At 44.3% G+C, this 17832-nt stretch overlaps 1 protein-coding gene across 2 annotated transcripts in view; it reads left to right on the forward strand.

Annotated features, from left to right (window-relative positions):
* The window catches only part of UHMK1 (U2AF homology motif kinase 1), a 225708-nt gene that overhangs the window by 112219 nt on the left and 95657 nt on the right, over positions 1-17832 (forward strand). For both annotated transcript variants that reach the window (XM_078687146.1, XM_078687156.1), the window contains exon 4: positions 5627-5721. In XM_078687146.1, coding sequence (XP_078543272.1) covers positions 5627-5721 — 95 coding nt within the window. The remainder of the gene's footprint in view (positions 1-5626; positions 5722-17832) is intronic.

Genomic DNA, 17832 nt, shown 5'->3' on the forward strand with positions numbered 1-17832 from the left:
GAAAGCCTTGAGAAATTGAGAAATATCCCTCCAATAATCAGAAGTCTTTCACCACCTAAAGACTTAAGTGTTATCCTAGCCAAAGTAATTGCTTTACTTGTCACTTGCCAGGATTAATGCTAATATTAGCATATTTTCATGGACTTGAAATGTCCTTAACCGCATCGGTGCGGCGCATTTTCCCGCTGTGCGCTGAAGTTTTAAAAAACCCGCGGTTCATGACGAGCTCAGCTCGTCATGAGCGTACGAGAGGTGTACCTCATGACGAGCTGAGCTCGTCATCAGTGTCGATGTGGTTAATAGAGATTACCTCAGCCCAAAGGGTTAACGAGCTATAAGCTTTTTGTAACACCTTCCTTGCCCTAGGTCATGTAGATTTGCACTTGGGACGATTTCCCTTCTATCATTCTTTACAGATTCTGCTTCATTGGCAGACAGGGCTCCTAGAAGATGCTTGGAGGGTGCTGAGATGAGATAAAGGATTGCGCAATCTGCACAACTGTTACCAGGAACACTAAGCTATTTTAATCCAGAGAGAAATAAGCTTCTTTTGCTATGTGCTCCCTTTTGCTATGCACTATTGTAGGGATTCTGAATCCAGGACTATGCCCTGGAGGGTTAAGCCTCCCTTTGCAGCTTATTTACATAAGGTTAATGCCTCTTCTATTTTTGAAAAACTGAAACAAAGCGTATGATGAAGTAAGTTACTTACCTGTACATCTAGGTCTTTGATTCCAGATTCCATTAAAATCCTGCTCTACAGGACCAAAAACATAGTGGTTCAGAAAAGGGGGTGGTGATGAACAGAGTGCCTGAATTAAGCAGACCACTCTTACCCAGTCCAAAGATCAGGGCTTGATCCATCACCGTTTTTTAGCTCACTGCACCATCCCAGCTCAGAACTTGGCTATATGCAAATTAGTCTGTTCCTGTCCCAGTGCATGATGGGAACAGGGCAAACCAAACTACCAAGCCAATTCTTGTACTGGGAAGGAAACAAGCTTCCGGGGACCGGTTTCTGCCATTTCAGGCGTCTTCGGCCCGGCTTGCTTGAATCCTGATGGTGCAATGAGCAAGGGACTCACATCTGAGTATACCCTTCCACGCTTATGGTGGACAAAATGATTCAGAAAAGGGGGTGGTGATGAACAGAGTGCCTGAATTAAGCAGACCACTCTTACCCAGTCCAAAGATCAGGGCTTGATCCATCACCGTTTTTTAGCTCACTGCACCATCCCAGCTCAGAACTTGGCTATATGCAAATTAGTCTGTTCCTGTCCCAGTGCATGATGGGAACAGGGCAAACCAAACTACCAAGCCAATTCTTGTACTGGGAAGGAAACAAGCTTCCGGGGACCGGTTTCTGCCATTTCAGGCGTCTTCGGCCCGGCTTGCTTGAATCCTGATGGTGCAATGAGCAAGGGACTCACATCTGAGTATACCCTTCCACGCTTATGGTGGACAAAATGATTCAGAAAAGGGGGTGGTGATGAACAGAGTGCCTGAATTAAGCAGACCACTCTTACCCAGTCCAAAGATCAGGGCTTGATCCATCACCGTTTTTTAGCTCACTGCACCATCCCAGCTCAGAACTTGGCTATATGCAAATTAGTCTGTTCCTGTCCCAGTGCATGATGGGAACAGGGCAAACCAAACTACCAAGCCAATTCTTGTACTGGGAAGGAAACAAGCTTCCGGGGACCGGTTTCTGCCATTTCAGGCGTCTTCGGCCCGGCTTGCTTGAATCCTGATGGTGCAATGAGCAAGGGACTCACATCTGAGTATACCCTTCCCTTTCTCACTGCTCCATCAGGATTCAAGCAAGCCGGGCCGAAGAGGCTGAAATGCCAGAAACCGGTCCCCGGTAGCTTGTCTCCTTTCTGGTGAAGAATTGGCTTTGTAGTTTGGTCTGCCCTGTTCCCATGATGCACTGGGCCAGGGACAGACTAATTTGCATATAGCCAGGTTCTGAGCTGGGATGGGGCAGTGAGATAAATAACGGTGATGGATCAAGCCCTGATCTTTGGACTGGGTAAGAGTGGTCTGCTTAATTCAGACACTCTGTCCATCACCACCCCCTTTTCTGTATCGTTTTTGGCCACTATAGGTGTGGCAGGGTATACTCAGACATGAGTCCCTTTCTCACTGCTCCATCAGGATTCAAGTAAGCCGGGCCGAAGAGGCTGAAATGCCAGAAACCGGTCCCCGGTAGCTTGTCTCCTTTCTGGTGAAGAATTGGCTTTGTAGTTTGGTCTGCCCTGTTCCCATGATGCACTGGGCCAGGGACAGACTAATTTGCATATAGCCAGGTTCTGAGCTGGGATGGGGCAGTGAGATAAATAACGGTGATGGATCAAGCCCTGATCTTTGGACTGGGTAAGAGTGGTCTGCTTAATTCAGACACTCTGTCCATCACCACCCCCTTTTCTGTATCGTTTTTGGCCACTATAGGTGTGGCAGGGTATACTCAGACATGAGTCCCTTTCTCACTGCTCCATCAGGATTCAAGCAAGCCGGGCCGAAGAGGCTGAAATGCCAGAAACCGGTCCCCAGTAGCTTGTCTCCTTTCTGGTGAAGAATTGGCTTTGTAGTTTGGTCTGCCCTGTTCCCATGATGCACTGGGCCAGGGACAGACTAATTTGCATATAGCCAGGTTCTGAGCTGGGATGGGGCAGTGAGATAAATAACGGTGATGGATCAAGCCCTGATCTTTGGGCTGGGTAAGAGTGGTCTGCTTAATTCAGACACTCTGTCCATCACCACCCCCTTTTCTGTATCAAAAACATAGTGGGGCACTTGGGTAGTTTCAGATCTTGTTGTATTTACTTCTAGAGCAGCCTACCTAATTTACCCTGCACAGCATGATGGGTATGCTGAAGCCAAGGTATTTTTTAAAGGTGCAGTTGGACTTGTGCACTTTGTGCACAGTTTACATTAAGGGCACTAAGTATTTTCCCTTTTTGTTTTTCAGTTCTACAAGACATGTCATACTGTGATATTTTCTGTCAAAGGAAATGTGACTAATTTGGCTCTTAACGTTGGCTTAAATACTTTAACATTTAAAAAAGTGTTGATTCGTTTTAGTACCATTTTTTTTGTTTTCTTTTTTTAATGCTGTTTAATGGTAAAAATATAGTTGAAAGTATTCTGAAGATCAAATTCAGAGAATAGTCAAACAAAAAAGAACTAATATTAAAGGTAACATTTCCTTACTGTAGTCCTTATAAAAAAAATTGTTATGGGCAGTGTAAGGGGAATTACGATTGTGCACCTCATATGAAAAGGTAAAGGCTTCTGGTTTATGTGATATACCCATAACTTTCCTACATATGAGGCTTTTTTCAGAATAGTTTAAAGCTTTTGTTTTGAAGTAACGAATCCCTCTGGTTAATTAGAACATTCCTTATACTTCAGATTTTGGAGATTAATTATGTGAGTTATGTAAAGGCATGCTCTGTCCTGTCTTACTACTTACTGTTCGTTCCGGCTGGCTGCAGCCTTTGGATATGCTCTGTGTTCAAACCCTGTTCCTCCATACACCAAAAGGCAAAGTCATGGGTTTGGCTGGAGTATATGAACTTTGCCATGCCTGGTTCAAATATCGCTGCTCTCTGAGCCCATGGAGACTCCTAGTCCCTGTTCATTAGCCCTATGGTGATCATACAAAAGGTAATGAGAGCAAACATTTTTTTTCTAAAGATCAAGGGAGTAACCAGGAGTACTGAGCACAGTACATGGTACGTTTATATCAGTATATCTTTCTTATAAGCCGAACTTCTGCAACAACGTCTCTCTTTATGATCTGTGATGGCGTCTAGATGCTGATGTAGTCTTTAGTATCCATGCACTATAGGAGGATATTTTGTAAGTGCAATCAAGACTTTTTTTTGGCAAATAATGAATGGATGCTAAGCTGCACGCTCGTAATGTCACTTAATGCTTTATGAGATCTTAAGAACTGGGTTGTAGGGGCTCTTATGAGTCTTAATTTTACGATGACTGTTGAATTTGTTTGTTTTTAAGTTTAGGATTGCAATCGTAGCATTACTTCAAATGGAGTTTCTTATTGAAATTTCTTCAGATTTTTTCATATCTTTTGGTAAGCATCTTAGAAGACATAATAACTTCCCTTTACAAAAGTATTTTCATTGTTTTTCATTTTGAAGAGTGGTTTCGAATATACTTTTAGAAGCTGCAGAGAATGTGCCCGAAACCCAGCCCATGATACCTGCCAGTCCAGGCTTACTACAGAGAATAACATTCACTGTGTATGGGGTGGTGTCTGGCCACGCTTTACTAGTACTCCTATGGTCTCACTAGGCATGACTGACCACACCCTGTGTGGTATCCCCAATACCCACTTGCTATTTCCAGTGACAGCCCACCATTCGTTAGGCATTGCTTCTGGCCACAAGCTATCTGTAGGTAACTTCCTTTTGAGGTAGGCCTTCATCCATGCCCAGCATGCAGTGTAGTTGTATTACATTCTTTTAAAATTCCCCAGCCCCCCTCCCCCCATAGATGCATGTATCGGTCATTTGTGCCAGGGAAAGAGGACGAGGGTGGCAGGTACCACAAGGATAACCACTGAAAGAGGCGAATATGATAATAAGGATGGATAGGGAGAGGAAGTTGTCAAAAATACAATGGAAGTGGGATGAGAGAAAGAGAAAAGGAAGCTAAAGGTGGTGAGAGCATGCAGAAATTAAGGTAGATTGGCAAGGGTATAGAGAAATACATGTTCAGAAAAGAGATTAGTGAAAATGAAGTAACTTAGAAAGATATAAGAAGGCTAGTTATGAGGTGGGTAGCCATTTGTATGCCTGATGCAAGCTGGCATTTATTACCACCAAGGCTAGTAGAAATCTTGGTACTCTGAATGTCAAGTGTGTTGGCTGATCCTCAATAGAGATGGCAGAACATTTTAAGTTAATTTGCTCTGCTACAGAAAAATTGCAAAAGGAAAGTTCCACAAAATGTGTTGACCATTTCATGCATGTTGCTTAGATTTCTTAGTGTATTATCTGCACATAGTGTTTGTGTAAATTTTTTAATATTGCAAGTGCTACGTCGAACAGCGAAAAATGTCTCAACTTTGATCAGAAGTACAATATTTTACAGAATATTTTGTGAAGATTAACCACCGGTTTATGTAGGTCAGATTGTAAAAATTTATATATTTTTTAAGAAACAACCACTCTCATGCAAGTATGATACATAGGGTAGAGCTCCTGTACAGTTTTCCTTAACCTGTAATGAGTCGCCATACTTTAATTCATTTCCAGTTCTGTAACCCTTTCGCTCTGTTAAGTATGTGAAGAACCTGTGTGTGGAAACTAATACTGCTCCTCTTTTTCCTTCACGAGGCCGCATGGTGCGCTTTGGTCAAGTTGCTGCCTTAATAGTTGACCAATGCATTAAAACAATCACTTTTAAACAGGAATGGGGTCAGTGGCACTCTATCTAAATAAGCATTCGATATTGTGAATTAAAATCCTTATGGATCTGCAGTCTGTTTGGCAGACATAGATATGACTTTTGCCTTCAAAGTTTGTAATATTGCTATTTCATTATGGTTGGTTTTTCTTTTTCTTTTTTTTCTTTTTGTTTGTTTTCTAAATTACAGGGACACTGTTCTTCCATGATTGATCACATTTTTGCCAGTAAAGGTGTGGTGAATGCAGCCATTCCAGCCTATCACCTCAGAGACCTTATCAAAAGGTATTTGTATTGGGTTAGCTTGGGGGTGGGGGGGGGGGAGTAATTGCCATTCTTAATGCTATGCCATAAAAAATATAGTACAGATGGCTTTTAGGTGGCTAGTAGTTGTATTGTAATCACATGAATCTTTCTTTATAATTTCCAAGTCATGTGTTCATTTGGATTATTTTGACATAACCAATACTTATCCTCAATTTGACTACAGCTGGTGCTTGTGAGAGAGCTGACTGTGTATTGTGCCTTTATCCTGTAGATTTGTGTATTTAGTCGCAGAGGAATTCAAACGTAATTCTGGCTGTGACTGGAGTAGTTTCACTTTGTCCGCTGGTGGCGTGCTTAAAGGAACAATTTGTAAATTTGAAAACATCCTGCTGTCTGCAGACATGAGTGGCTTGTCCAGGGTGCCACTAAGAAGGATTTGTATTGAATTGATAACATCACAAAACTGCCGTCTTTAAGGAGGAAGCTCATTGATAACAGAAGAGCATCTGCACCAGAGAGGTTCACATGTACATTGATTATGCTCTGGGACCTAGTATTACAGCAGAAACACAGAGGGCAGAAGAATAATTATATTGGAGGGCAATACAGTCTTTCTACTTTAGCCTCATTCTCAGTACCTTACAACTACTGACCTCTTTGTGTAGTCTTCGTATAGGAGCAATGGGTCTTAGATTTCTGCCTCCGACTGACGAGCATGGGCTAATCTAGCAAGGCAAAATGTATTTATTATTTTTCGGAAAGTAGTACTGCACTATAATCTCTTCACTCCATTCTGTTGTCCACCAAAACTTCCATTCTCTTATGTAACACAATTTCAAGTATCTTTAAAGAGTTACTTCCTGATGAATGGACATGGATAGGTTTGCTACAAACAGAGCTGACCAATCAAATTCATTACAATCCACTGTGTTGCCATTGGCAAAATGCCTGATTTTTCAATCAGAATCTCTTTAAACTAAGCAGAAGTGTCCTCTTTACCAGAATCGAAATTTGCCTAGCTTACGAAACGGTAAGTTTCAATTCTATTAAGGACACGGAGGCGAGGATTATGCTAATCTTTCTCCGCTCTTTATTAACATTATTAGCACAGCAGCCTTAGAAAAAACTTAAAACAAAAATGCTTATGCACCAACACGTAGTAAAGCATTTTTCATAAACATAAACAAAGTCTTTGAACTACGACTCCCATCACACCATCGCGGACAGTCCCAATGATAGTCCTTCCATTATGTCCGTAGGCCTTAGATAGTCAGTCCCATCTCTCTGTTCCTCCTCTTTCTTCGCGCGAAATTACGCTTCCATCCTACTGTTCCTGCTTGCCACCGTCATTTCCTGGCGGAAAAAACACGACCGCGTAAGCGATGAAAGGAAACTACAGAACACGCTCATCACCATGGACTATAACAACATTGAGCAATACAGTACATTTCTGTCTGAAAAAACCCGCAAACCTGGTTACTTACTGACATACGGGCGGGTGTCACTCGAAGACGTCCTGGGTGGGATAATCCTCGCCTCCGTGTCCTTAATAGAATTGAAACTTAGTTACGTAAGCTAGGCAAATTTCGATTCTATGGCAGGACCGGAGGCTCAGATTATGCTAGTTCAAAGCTTACTCACCACCAAATGAGCAATATCCACCACTGGTTTGAAGTAAAACCTCTTGAAGGTGGAGTCCGAGGACCGGTCCGCGGCCCGCATCAAATCCCTAAAACGAGCCACCACAGAGAACGCCTTCGAGGCCATTGCCCCCCTGGCGGAGTGGGCTCCAAAACGCTTGGTATCTATACCCGCCTCCTGCATGACCCAGCGCACCCACCTGGCTATGGTGGGGGAAGAGACTGCATGGTGTGGTTTTCTTAAGGCAATCAATAATTGCTGTTCACCTGGCGGGCGAATATCCACGGTCATGTCCTGATAAGCCTTCAGGCACTGGACAACACACAATTTCGGAGTGTCCGCAAAGGTCCGGTATGAAATCGTTCGAGAAGCAGATTTTGTGCGTCGCCCAACCGTAAAAGAAACCCAGTCACAGGAAAAAACCTGCGCTGAGATGTCTAGCGCACGCACATCGGACACTCTGCGACAAGAGACTAGACCTAAAAGCATAGCCAGCTTGGCTTAAAGTTCCTTCAAGGACAGGTACCTATTAGGCTGCCAAGACAGAAAAAGGTTCAGAACCACATTCACGTCCCAAAGAACAGAATATCTAGGTTCCGGAGGTAAAGACAACCGGATCCCACGTAAAAGTCTGCACACAAAAGGGTGCTCCCCAACCGGAGTGCCATCGACCGGGTGGTGTGCTGCCGAGATCGCAGAACGCATAGCGTTAATTGTGCGATAGGCCAACCCGTCTATGGCCACCTCCACCAAGAAATTCAAGATGGGAACAATTCCTGGATCCAAGTCCCGCCGAAGACACCAGCGCACCCACTTAGACCAAGCAGATTTGTAGCGCTTCGCTGTACTGACCGCCCAGGCCTTGGACAAGAGTCCCTCAGCCGATCACGAAAGGCCTGGGAGCGACCAGCGTCGCCTGAAAGCCTCCATGCCATGAGGCGGAGAGAACCCTGAATGACGAGATGATGCCGCTCCTGATCCGGATTGAGCAACAGGTGAGGAAACTGGGATTGGAGAATCCCAAGAAAGTTCCAGAAGAACTGGAAACCAAACTTGATATCTCCACACCGGCATCACCAGCACTAGCTCCGCATTCTGCCGGCGTACCTGGGCCGCTGTCCTTATCACCATCGAGAAGGGTGGAAACGCAAAAGACTCTCCTTGCTCCAATCTTGGAGAAATGCGTCCGTGTCCTCCGCCAGAGGGTCCGGCCTCCAACTGAAGAATCTCGGGAGCTGATGGTCCAAACGAGACGCAAACAGGTCCACCGAGAATGGGCCCCAGCGTTCGTTCAGCCACTGAAAAACTCGAACATCTAACTTCCACTGACTGGGATCTCGCAAGTGCCTGGAGTGCTAGTCTGCCACTTAATTGGCCTGACCCGGTAAGTACTCTGCCGTCACCGATACGTGATGGGTCAGGAAGTAATCCCAGTACTCTTTCGCCAAATTTGCCAGAGCCCGGGAACCTCCCAGATGATTCACGTATCTCACCGCTGAGACATTGTCCATCTTTAACAGTACATGTGACTTCGCTGAGTATTTGGTCCAGCAGCGGATTGCGAAGGACCCGCCAGAAGCTCCAAACAGTTGATGTGCAACGTCTGTTCTTCTGACGACCAGGCGCCGCCTGTGGAAAAAGTCCAGCAGCGTGCCCCCCAACCGGACCTGCTGGCATCGGACTCGATAACTAGGTATGGGGCCGACCCGAAGATCGACCGACCATTCCAAGCCTCCTTCGCTTCTTCCGATCGGAGAACGAACTGGTCGTAGGACATGCCCCTTCGAAGATGTTGCGCTTTGAGACGCTGAAGTGCCCTGTAATGGAGGGGCCCCGGAAAGATCGCCTGGATAGGGGACGACAGAAGCCCCACCACCCTGGCAATCTGCCGTAAGGATGTCCGGGCCCGTGTTATCGTCTGTCTCAGAACGTGTCTGCTTTTGGACATCTTCCGCGAAGGAAGACTGAGAGAAGCCTCGACTGAGTCTATGACAAAGCCCGAGAAAACTATCCTCTGGGAAGGAACGTGGACGGATTTGTCTCCGTTGATGACAAAACCCAGTCCTTGAAGCAGAGTAACCGTCTGGTGAAGCTGGGAAACCAATGTCCTGGGACATTGCGCCATCAACAGTATGTTGTCTAGATAGACGATCATTCGAATGCCTTGTCCGCGCAGACACTCCACCACAGGGTGTAACACCTTTGTGAAACACCACGGGGCCGATGAAAGCCCGAACGGTAGGGCGGTGAACTCGAAACCTTGGTCCTGCCAGATGAACTGCAGGAAACGGCTATGAGGGGGATGAATGGGGACCACAAGGTAGGCGTCCTTGAGGTCCAACCGTACCATCCAGTCCCGCGGAAGGAAGACATCCCGGAGGAGATGAATCCCCTCCATTTTGAAATGTCGATGAATCAACCACCCGTTGAATTCTTTGAGGTTGATTGCCGGTCGCCTGCCTCCATCAGCTTTGTCCACCAAAAACAAATTGCTGAGAAACCCAGAGGGATGCAGCGTTGATTGACGAACGGCTCCTTTGCGAAGAAGCTCGGAAACCTCGTCTATCAACCGCGCGTCTGACACCGAGAAGACCATGGGCCTTGGGGTACCCACCTGGTGGGGCTGATCGTAAAACTCTATATGGAACCCCCGGACGGTTTGTAACACCCACGCGTCCGCTGTAAGTTCCGCCCATTTTTCCTGAAAGGCCACCAGCCGACCCCCAATCTGAACCTGACTCGCAGGGATGACACTCACCGTTGGGATTTGCAGATCCAGAGTTCTTTCTGTATCCTCTGCCTCCGAAGCGTTGCCCTCTTGTAGGGTAAAAGTTGTTGAAGTTGGCTGAGGTGTTATACTGCCCTCACCCGGAGCCTTGCCCTCTACTGCTGGCATTCTGCCCGCCACGGCCGGTCGCGCGGCCCCTACCGCAACCGGCCCCCTGGGAGAAACGTTGTTGGAACACCCGTTTGATACTTGATTGGGCCTTGTCTAAGGAAGAGAACGTGGAGACAAATTTCCCCAGCTCCTTAATGAATGGTTCTCCGAAAAGGCCCCCTTGGGCTACTGCCCCGGCCTCCGAACAGGTTAGGTCCCCCAACTTCAGGTCAAGTTTAATTAGAAGGCACCTCCGACATCCCCATCAGGTTTGGTACATCATTTGCATTGCTTTGGCCAAAAATAGTATGGTACAAAATTTGGGTAGCATGCATAACTTAATACAATTCCATGTCTTCTGTATTTCCTCCAAACAGGAGTCCACTCCAACTCCCCTATCATCCCTCTAGGCCCCCTTTATCTTTTCCCATTTTTGAGGGCAAACATAACTCTTATATGGCACCTCTTCTGCCCTCTGGAACCAGTCAAGATCTGACTCACAGCTTAGAACACTTGGGGGAGTTCTTGCTCACCATTTCCTTGCTATGTTGCTTTTAGCCACCCCGGCTGCTATTGCCAGCTATATTTGCTGGTGTCTGGTCCAGTATTTCTCCCTTTCTAGCATTAGCAGCAACCATTTAGCATCTAGGGGCACATGCAATGATGTGACCGGAGGTCATCATGCCAACCACACACTGCCAAAACCCCTGAACCTCCGGGCAATCCCATAAGATATGAGAGAAAATGCCCTCCTGGGTGTAGTCTCCAGAGCCTATATTTGTAACCTGAGATAAATAATTAGCAGTTGGAGATCTACTCCTTTGTCCAACACTGGCTTAATTTGACAGGCATACAGCTGCCCTTAATCGGTCTGTAGATGCATTAGCTGATCTGTAGTTGGTGACACGTGTAAGCATATTCTTAGAGAGCAAATGACAAAACCATTCGCTTGTCCAGTATTTATTTTACATCCTGTTTGAATTCTCTGAATCTGAATTTCTCCAAATATGGGATGATGCAACATTCCTACATAACTAACCATGTGCCCTCTTTTGTTGTATAATTAATATGGCGATAATCATTTAATTTCTCAAATGTAACATGTCTACGACCTAATGTACAAACGACAGTAGAGATACTGGATGACCAAATTGTATGCAGTTCCTATTACTATGTATGCCACATTTCTGTTCTGTAATTTCTTAACAAGATCTGAAGTGAGGCAAGAGAATAAAGGGGATTTTTCCAGGTTACACACTGTGATGAAGAAAAGATCACAGGAATTAAAGTTTGATTTGTTCCTCCTTGTAGGTTGTGGCCAGGTAGGCCTTTTGGTACTGTTTGTGAGTCCAGCCATGCTACTTAAAATCATACTTGGGCAGTTGTGTATGTTGGCCATTGTAAAAAGCTTAACCCAGCTACAACAACCGACAGGGGCATTCTCCCTTATGGGATGTTTTTATTTGGCTGTCCTCGATGGGTCTTTCCAATTACTTCTAAGCAAGTGAAAGTCCCTTGTAGAATTCCATTCTATCTGTAACCCTATCTGCACTAAGTGGCAAGTGCTTTGTGACAGTATCAACTAGATTTCTTTAATTGCATTTACTTTCCAGCACCAGATACAGTTCTCGCTTGCGTTCAGTTTGTTCAGCCATCTTCTGTGAGACTTATAGGAGGAATCCACAATTACATCTGCATGTAAGCTCGTTTGAGTATCTATGGGAGATCCTCAGTCTTGGGGTCCCTTGTCTTTTTTTTTTTTTGTCCACTAAAACTCTGTTTTATATATCGATTTTAGCTTGCACCTATTTTTTGAAGACTCCCAACTTATCTTCCCGCAAGCTAGAGTGATCTTTTTACTCTCAAATATAATTGAATGGTCCAGCAGGTAATATTGTCGTAAGGAGCATATCAGATGATTGTGTTTGTTTGTTCATGTAGACTTTACAGTATTCTCTTGAACGCGTGCAGTGTGACAGCCTGCACTCTCGGGGGAAATGCCTCTCACGCCAGTAAAATATTTATTAATTGTAATACAGGTGACACCTATTTTAGTCTGATTTAAAACCATATTAGTTTTGATATTTTTTGTTTTATTGCCTGGGTAATCCTTATTTAGCCCTGTGATGCCTTTTGATTATTCCGGTCAAAAATGATTTAACATCTGCTACCATCATAACGCTGTTCTCTAAAGTTTCTTTTCCTCATACTCCTTCTTGCACCGCTCCCCCCAAGCCCCCCGCGAGGATTCATGGAACTGTTCTTGTTATTTAATATACCAATCTCCTCATCTCTCCTAGCAGCTCAGTGTCTATAAGATCCACTTTGACCAGCCAGTTATTTCAGACAAGACTTGGATACTGAATGTAGAGTTAACCGAACTGTTGCTTCGTCTTGCATTGGTCTCTCAATGTTGTTATCCTCTTCATCAATAGTTCTTTAAAGTCAGCCACTCACACCCTCATCAGATACACTCCACTGTCTTCAAAGCCCCAAATAAAAGTGTCCCCTTTTCCAGTTGCTGGCATAGCGTCCACTCGTCTCTGATCATCTTTGGCCACACATAACGAAGTGATCACAATCCCAGTAATACGTAGTTACATCACTGCCCTCTACTCTGCATCTTCCAATGTTCTATCCTTTGCCTTCCTAGCGCTCTTGCACAGATATTCCCTCGGATTAGGAGTACATTTGATTTTGTCTCTACCCCATTCAGCAGCACTCCAAAGAACCATCCAGGTCTTATGCCAAGAACCTAAAGTCCTAATATGTTACCTCTTCACGTTTCTTGGAGAGCTGCTTTCAACTAGATTCAGAATATGCAAGGACTGTGAATATTGGGATTGGTTCCAGTTGTTATACGGTACCTACCAAATGAGTAGGGCTGCGTATTTAGATCAGCAAAGTGTAATAATATAAAGTTTTCTTATATAATCAGTAAATGTTTGTTTGTTTGGCTTGCTCACAGTACCACATCTAAACTCCTAACCTTACAGAGTAGTAGATGTTTTCTGTAACCTCGAGCATGACTTTAAATTCCCAAGGAATTCGTAGAAACCGATCTAACCCTTTTGTTTGTCACTTTTGCATGCCCAATGTGTCACAAAGAAAAGATACGATAATGCATTTTCAAATGTTTATTAAAAAGCTCTAATCTTTGTACATAAAACATGAACTGAGATTATTAGAAAGCTAAGACACCTCATTGGTATAAGCATTATTAGAGTGGTGAAAAATGCAAACCAATCAATTATGTTCATTGTTCATAATATTAATAAGGCTGCTCCTATCCATCACTAATTTATCTATGCTAAAGAGAGCATGCAGAGATTACCCATCTGCCAGGCCTATTGGAGTGACCTAACCCCATACCTTGTTACTTTATGTCAGGAAGCTGGCTCCAGTATATTAACAAATTCACCCCCGCCTGAGTGTGCAGGCCTGCACGGTCCTCTCATGCTGCTATCTTCCTTCTACGGATGAAGGTAGGGGACAGCATCTCAGTTGCAGCTCAGTGATGGCTTCCATGATCACTCCAACGGGAAGTGAACCTCTCACCAACTTTAGCATGGACGCTGTTTAAAAAAATAAAACTGCAAGCTTCTCGCTCTATGCCAGAGGTGAAGGACAAAGTCTTTAAATTAGTTTGGGGAGAAATAGTCCACTCCTACGAGCAAAAATAAAACCATGCATCTTGTTCGACATTGTGCCACCCTGGAACTAAATGCGCTGACTACAGACTGACGATGGCTGTCAGTAATAAATGTGTGCATGGCGGATTCTCGTATTGGGGAAAACCTGTGCAAACTACCATTAGAAAAAGATGCTAAGTTAAAAAGGAAAGCTAAAATGGAAACTAAATGCAAGCTCTACAACAGTTGTCTCAGACTGTCTGTAGAGTTCTCCCACTTCTCTCTTACTCTTCAATATTTGAGTGTAGTGGCTACTTCCTCTAATAGTCCAGATTTATGTAAGTAATGCCTTGAATATCCTCCAACCAGAGTTTAAGGCTAGAGCTGTTCAAACATTACACGGTTGATTCAGAGATTTGGTGAAAGGAGCTGTTGCAAAAGTACTCTACCTTTACTCTGGCCTTACTCTGTGGTAGAAGCACCAGTCCAAATCCAAAATGTAGTTCTCCATCCAGAAATGAACATGCAAGTCAAGCGGAACACGTTCCAAAGTGCCCATACTTTTAAATACACTCACTTTGACAAACCAGGCACAAAAAGTAAACTGCGCCAACCTGTAGATCAGTGCATTGGGATTACTGCAATATCATCTACACCACTTTCTAGAAAACTAATTTTCAGGTTTTCTTCTCTCTCATTTTTAAAGGGGGATTCTTACCCTTTAACATCTGCACTCTTTAATACTCTTGTTTTTTTTCTGGGGGGTTCCCCCATTTAAACCCTCTGTCTGCCTTTGCCAAACATTCCCTCTTTCTCAATGTGCCCCGAATCATTGGTTGTGATGTATATTCTTCTGTCTTCTCTGGGGGCCTGTAATACCCCCTTTTCCCTACTATCCTTCCTTTCTTATCTTGTTCCCTGTGGTATGATCGTGTGCTCCTTTCCTATTGGGATTGGTGTAAAACAGTGCTGCCACTTCTTTTGTATTGTCCAGCTTAAATGTTTCCATTTTTGGAATCAGCCTGAGTCTCCATTTGCAGTTGCTAAATGCATGTGCGCGCATGATGTCCTATGTAGGAATAATTTGTCTTGTGTCCTGTCCTCTGAATCTTGGACATTCACTCTATGCTTAGGTGTGTCTGTAGCTTGTAGTGCTGTTGATTTTCCATGATTTGCACATTGCTGCCATTTAGAGTTGGTCTCAGAACATTACAACTTGTGTTTCTTCAAATAAGTTCTTTTGGTCTCGAGGTGACTCATGATGTCTCCCCTGAAATATTTGGTTTACCCCTGGGGATAAGTTTAAAATTAAATGTGCGAAGCAATACAATGTCAGTGAGCTGTAGTAATGTACACATTTAATTAAAATTATATAATGTTGCACGTGTTGCGCAAACTCATCTGAGGAGGTGGGTAGTGTGGATGTGATTGACTCTACAGGACTAAGGCTTTAAAGTGATTGTCACAGGTAAATATATTTTTCCGTTTGCACCATGTCTAGCTGTAGATCACATGCTTTGCATTTATTGACGTGCCGTACCTGTTCCCCTTAGAGCAGAGTTTTGCAAGCTGAATCAGAAGACGTGTGGAAATAATGTGTTATGGACTGTTAGTCCACTTGAGCTTCTTGGTATGCTCGCTCTTTTCACTCAACATGGCTGCAGAATCTCCTTTACTATCAGGGTTGACACTCCAGTGCCAGAGCCCCGGCTGATTGGAACCCCGCCCACTGGCGCCGGTTGACCACGGGTATACATAAACTCCGACCCATGAGCTTGGTACCTTCCGGCCCCGGGAGCGAGTGGGTAGGTCTACCGACAGTGTTGCGGTTCAGCCAACGTGAGTACCGGTTCTCTTGATGTACACGGCTTTCCCTGTGTTCTGCCTTTTTTTTTTAAGCCTGCATACCCAGCCCTCACGTTTGCGAGGCAGCCCACGATGCCCTGCTGCTTTGACATGGTTGAATTGACCCTTTGTTTTGGGTCGTAGTCTCATCTTCCACTTTAGAGGCACTATTACCCTCCCTGTCACTGTGGCCATAACTCTGTTCCTATTGCCTTCATTTAGAACACTGGAATTTTTATGTGTCTTATCTGCTGGGAGTCTATAGTGTGAGTCACCAACTCTAATTGGGTGAGTTTGATTGTTTCAGCTTCCATGATGTTGGGGTTTCGACTACTTTAACAAATAGCCAGTATATCATGAATGAGTGACACATGCACTTGGCACACATACCATACCACTACTGTTTTATACTCCTCACTGTGTGCAGTGTGCACGGAGATTGTTTTAGTGGACACGTGTGCTGTATATTGAACTGCATCAACTCTCCTTGTCGTCTAATACTTTTGTTTTTATCTCATTAGGTTGGTCATCAAAACTACAGGTACCACATTAGAGGTGGTTTATGTGGTTTAACAGGGATATTTGACCAGACAACCACTGAGTGTATAGATAGCTTATTTTCATGCTCCTGATGAATTGCCGCTAGATCGTAAGACAACCAGGCAAGAAACATGTTGACCACTTGACTGACACATTATATCAGGAGTGCGCCACATCATGTTTTAACCAGGTTGGAAGCCGTATTGATTAAACTTTTCTCATCTGGACTTCCATTTCCTGTTTTAACCCCCATGGTACACTGACCCTCACTCCTTACATCTACACCTTTAGGCCCCTCACCCCCACGGCACCAAACGACTAATTGGAAGAAAAGATCTCCGCCAAAGAGCCCTCATAGGGATCCCGTAGAGTATTGCAGCGCCAACCTGACGAGGAGCACGCCCTATGATGAAGCATGACACCCAGCTTGGTGTGTGAGGGGGCCGGACCACCTAGTTAACCTGTCTCCCTTTACGCAATTAGGAACTACGTACATTTTTGGATTGACTTAACTTGGACATGTATCCTGGACCTCTTAAAAGCCCTTAGTCCTCCGCACCCCGCCCCCTCTTTGATCTGTAAATTTTCACACAGTATTGTTTTATGGATGTGTGGATAGCTGCCGGAGTAGCAGCTTTGCAAATTTCTGCAAATGGAATGTTACCTGGGAAAACCTTATTGGCCCCAATTTAATGTCAACTGTGCCCTCAGTACAGATTGTAATATGTTTGGTCATCACAGCATATCTGGATGCACTTTGCAATCAATCTGGCTATCCCTGACTTGAAGATTGGGTTTACATCTAAAGTGTGCAGAGCCCTTTCTGATGCTACCTGTGACTCCGGAAAGAATGAAGGCAGTTCAGCATGAAAGGAAGAGATGACTTTAAGGAAAAATATTCAGATGGTTCTTCCAGTGCAATTCTTTGTAGTTCACGGACACCACAAGAGAAAGAGGTGACCACAAGAAAAGCAATTTTCCAAGGTATTTATTGTAGTGAACACGAGGAACACAGGAAAGCCCCATTAAGTTAGTAACTACAATGTTGAGGAACAGGTGAATGACCTCTTATTAATCCTTTCAGAAATGCTTTAATGACGGTTATTTCAAAACAGTTTGACAAAGCCTATTTTGTATGTATTCTAACGTTGCTGCTATTGAACTCTGCTTAAAGAGGAGGATAAGTCTGACTTTTGCAGGTGTAGCAAGTAACAATGTTTTGTACAGTAGCTTTTATTGTATTCATGCTCAAACCTTTAGTAATGTATTAATCTCTTCTATTTGGCAGCATAATATGCTGGTGGTGCAGTCTTGGTCTTCCCTTAAGATTTTCATGCACTCATCTGGGAGGTGCAAGACTCCAAATTGTAAGATCTCGACTGCCAAAGCGTAAGATATAGCAATTTGGATGCAGCAGCGGCCCTCTTTGTTTCATGAGCAGGGTTTTATGCAGCTGCAGGTTGATTGTCTCATCGAATTCCGAAAGCACCATGCCTGTCTCATCGAGGTTAGATCAATAAGCACGATCTGTGAGAACATGTAGGCAGATGTCTCTGCACAGGCAGAGCATGTAAGTACCTCAGTGTAAAGCTT

The sequence above is a fragment of the Lissotriton helveticus genome, chromosome 1_1 (genome assembly GCF_964261635.1).
Source record: "Lissotriton helveticus chromosome 1_1, aLisHel1.1, whole genome shotgun sequence".
Lineage (NCBI taxonomy): Eukaryota > Metazoa > Chordata > Amphibia > Caudata > Salamandridae > Lissotriton > Lissotriton helveticus.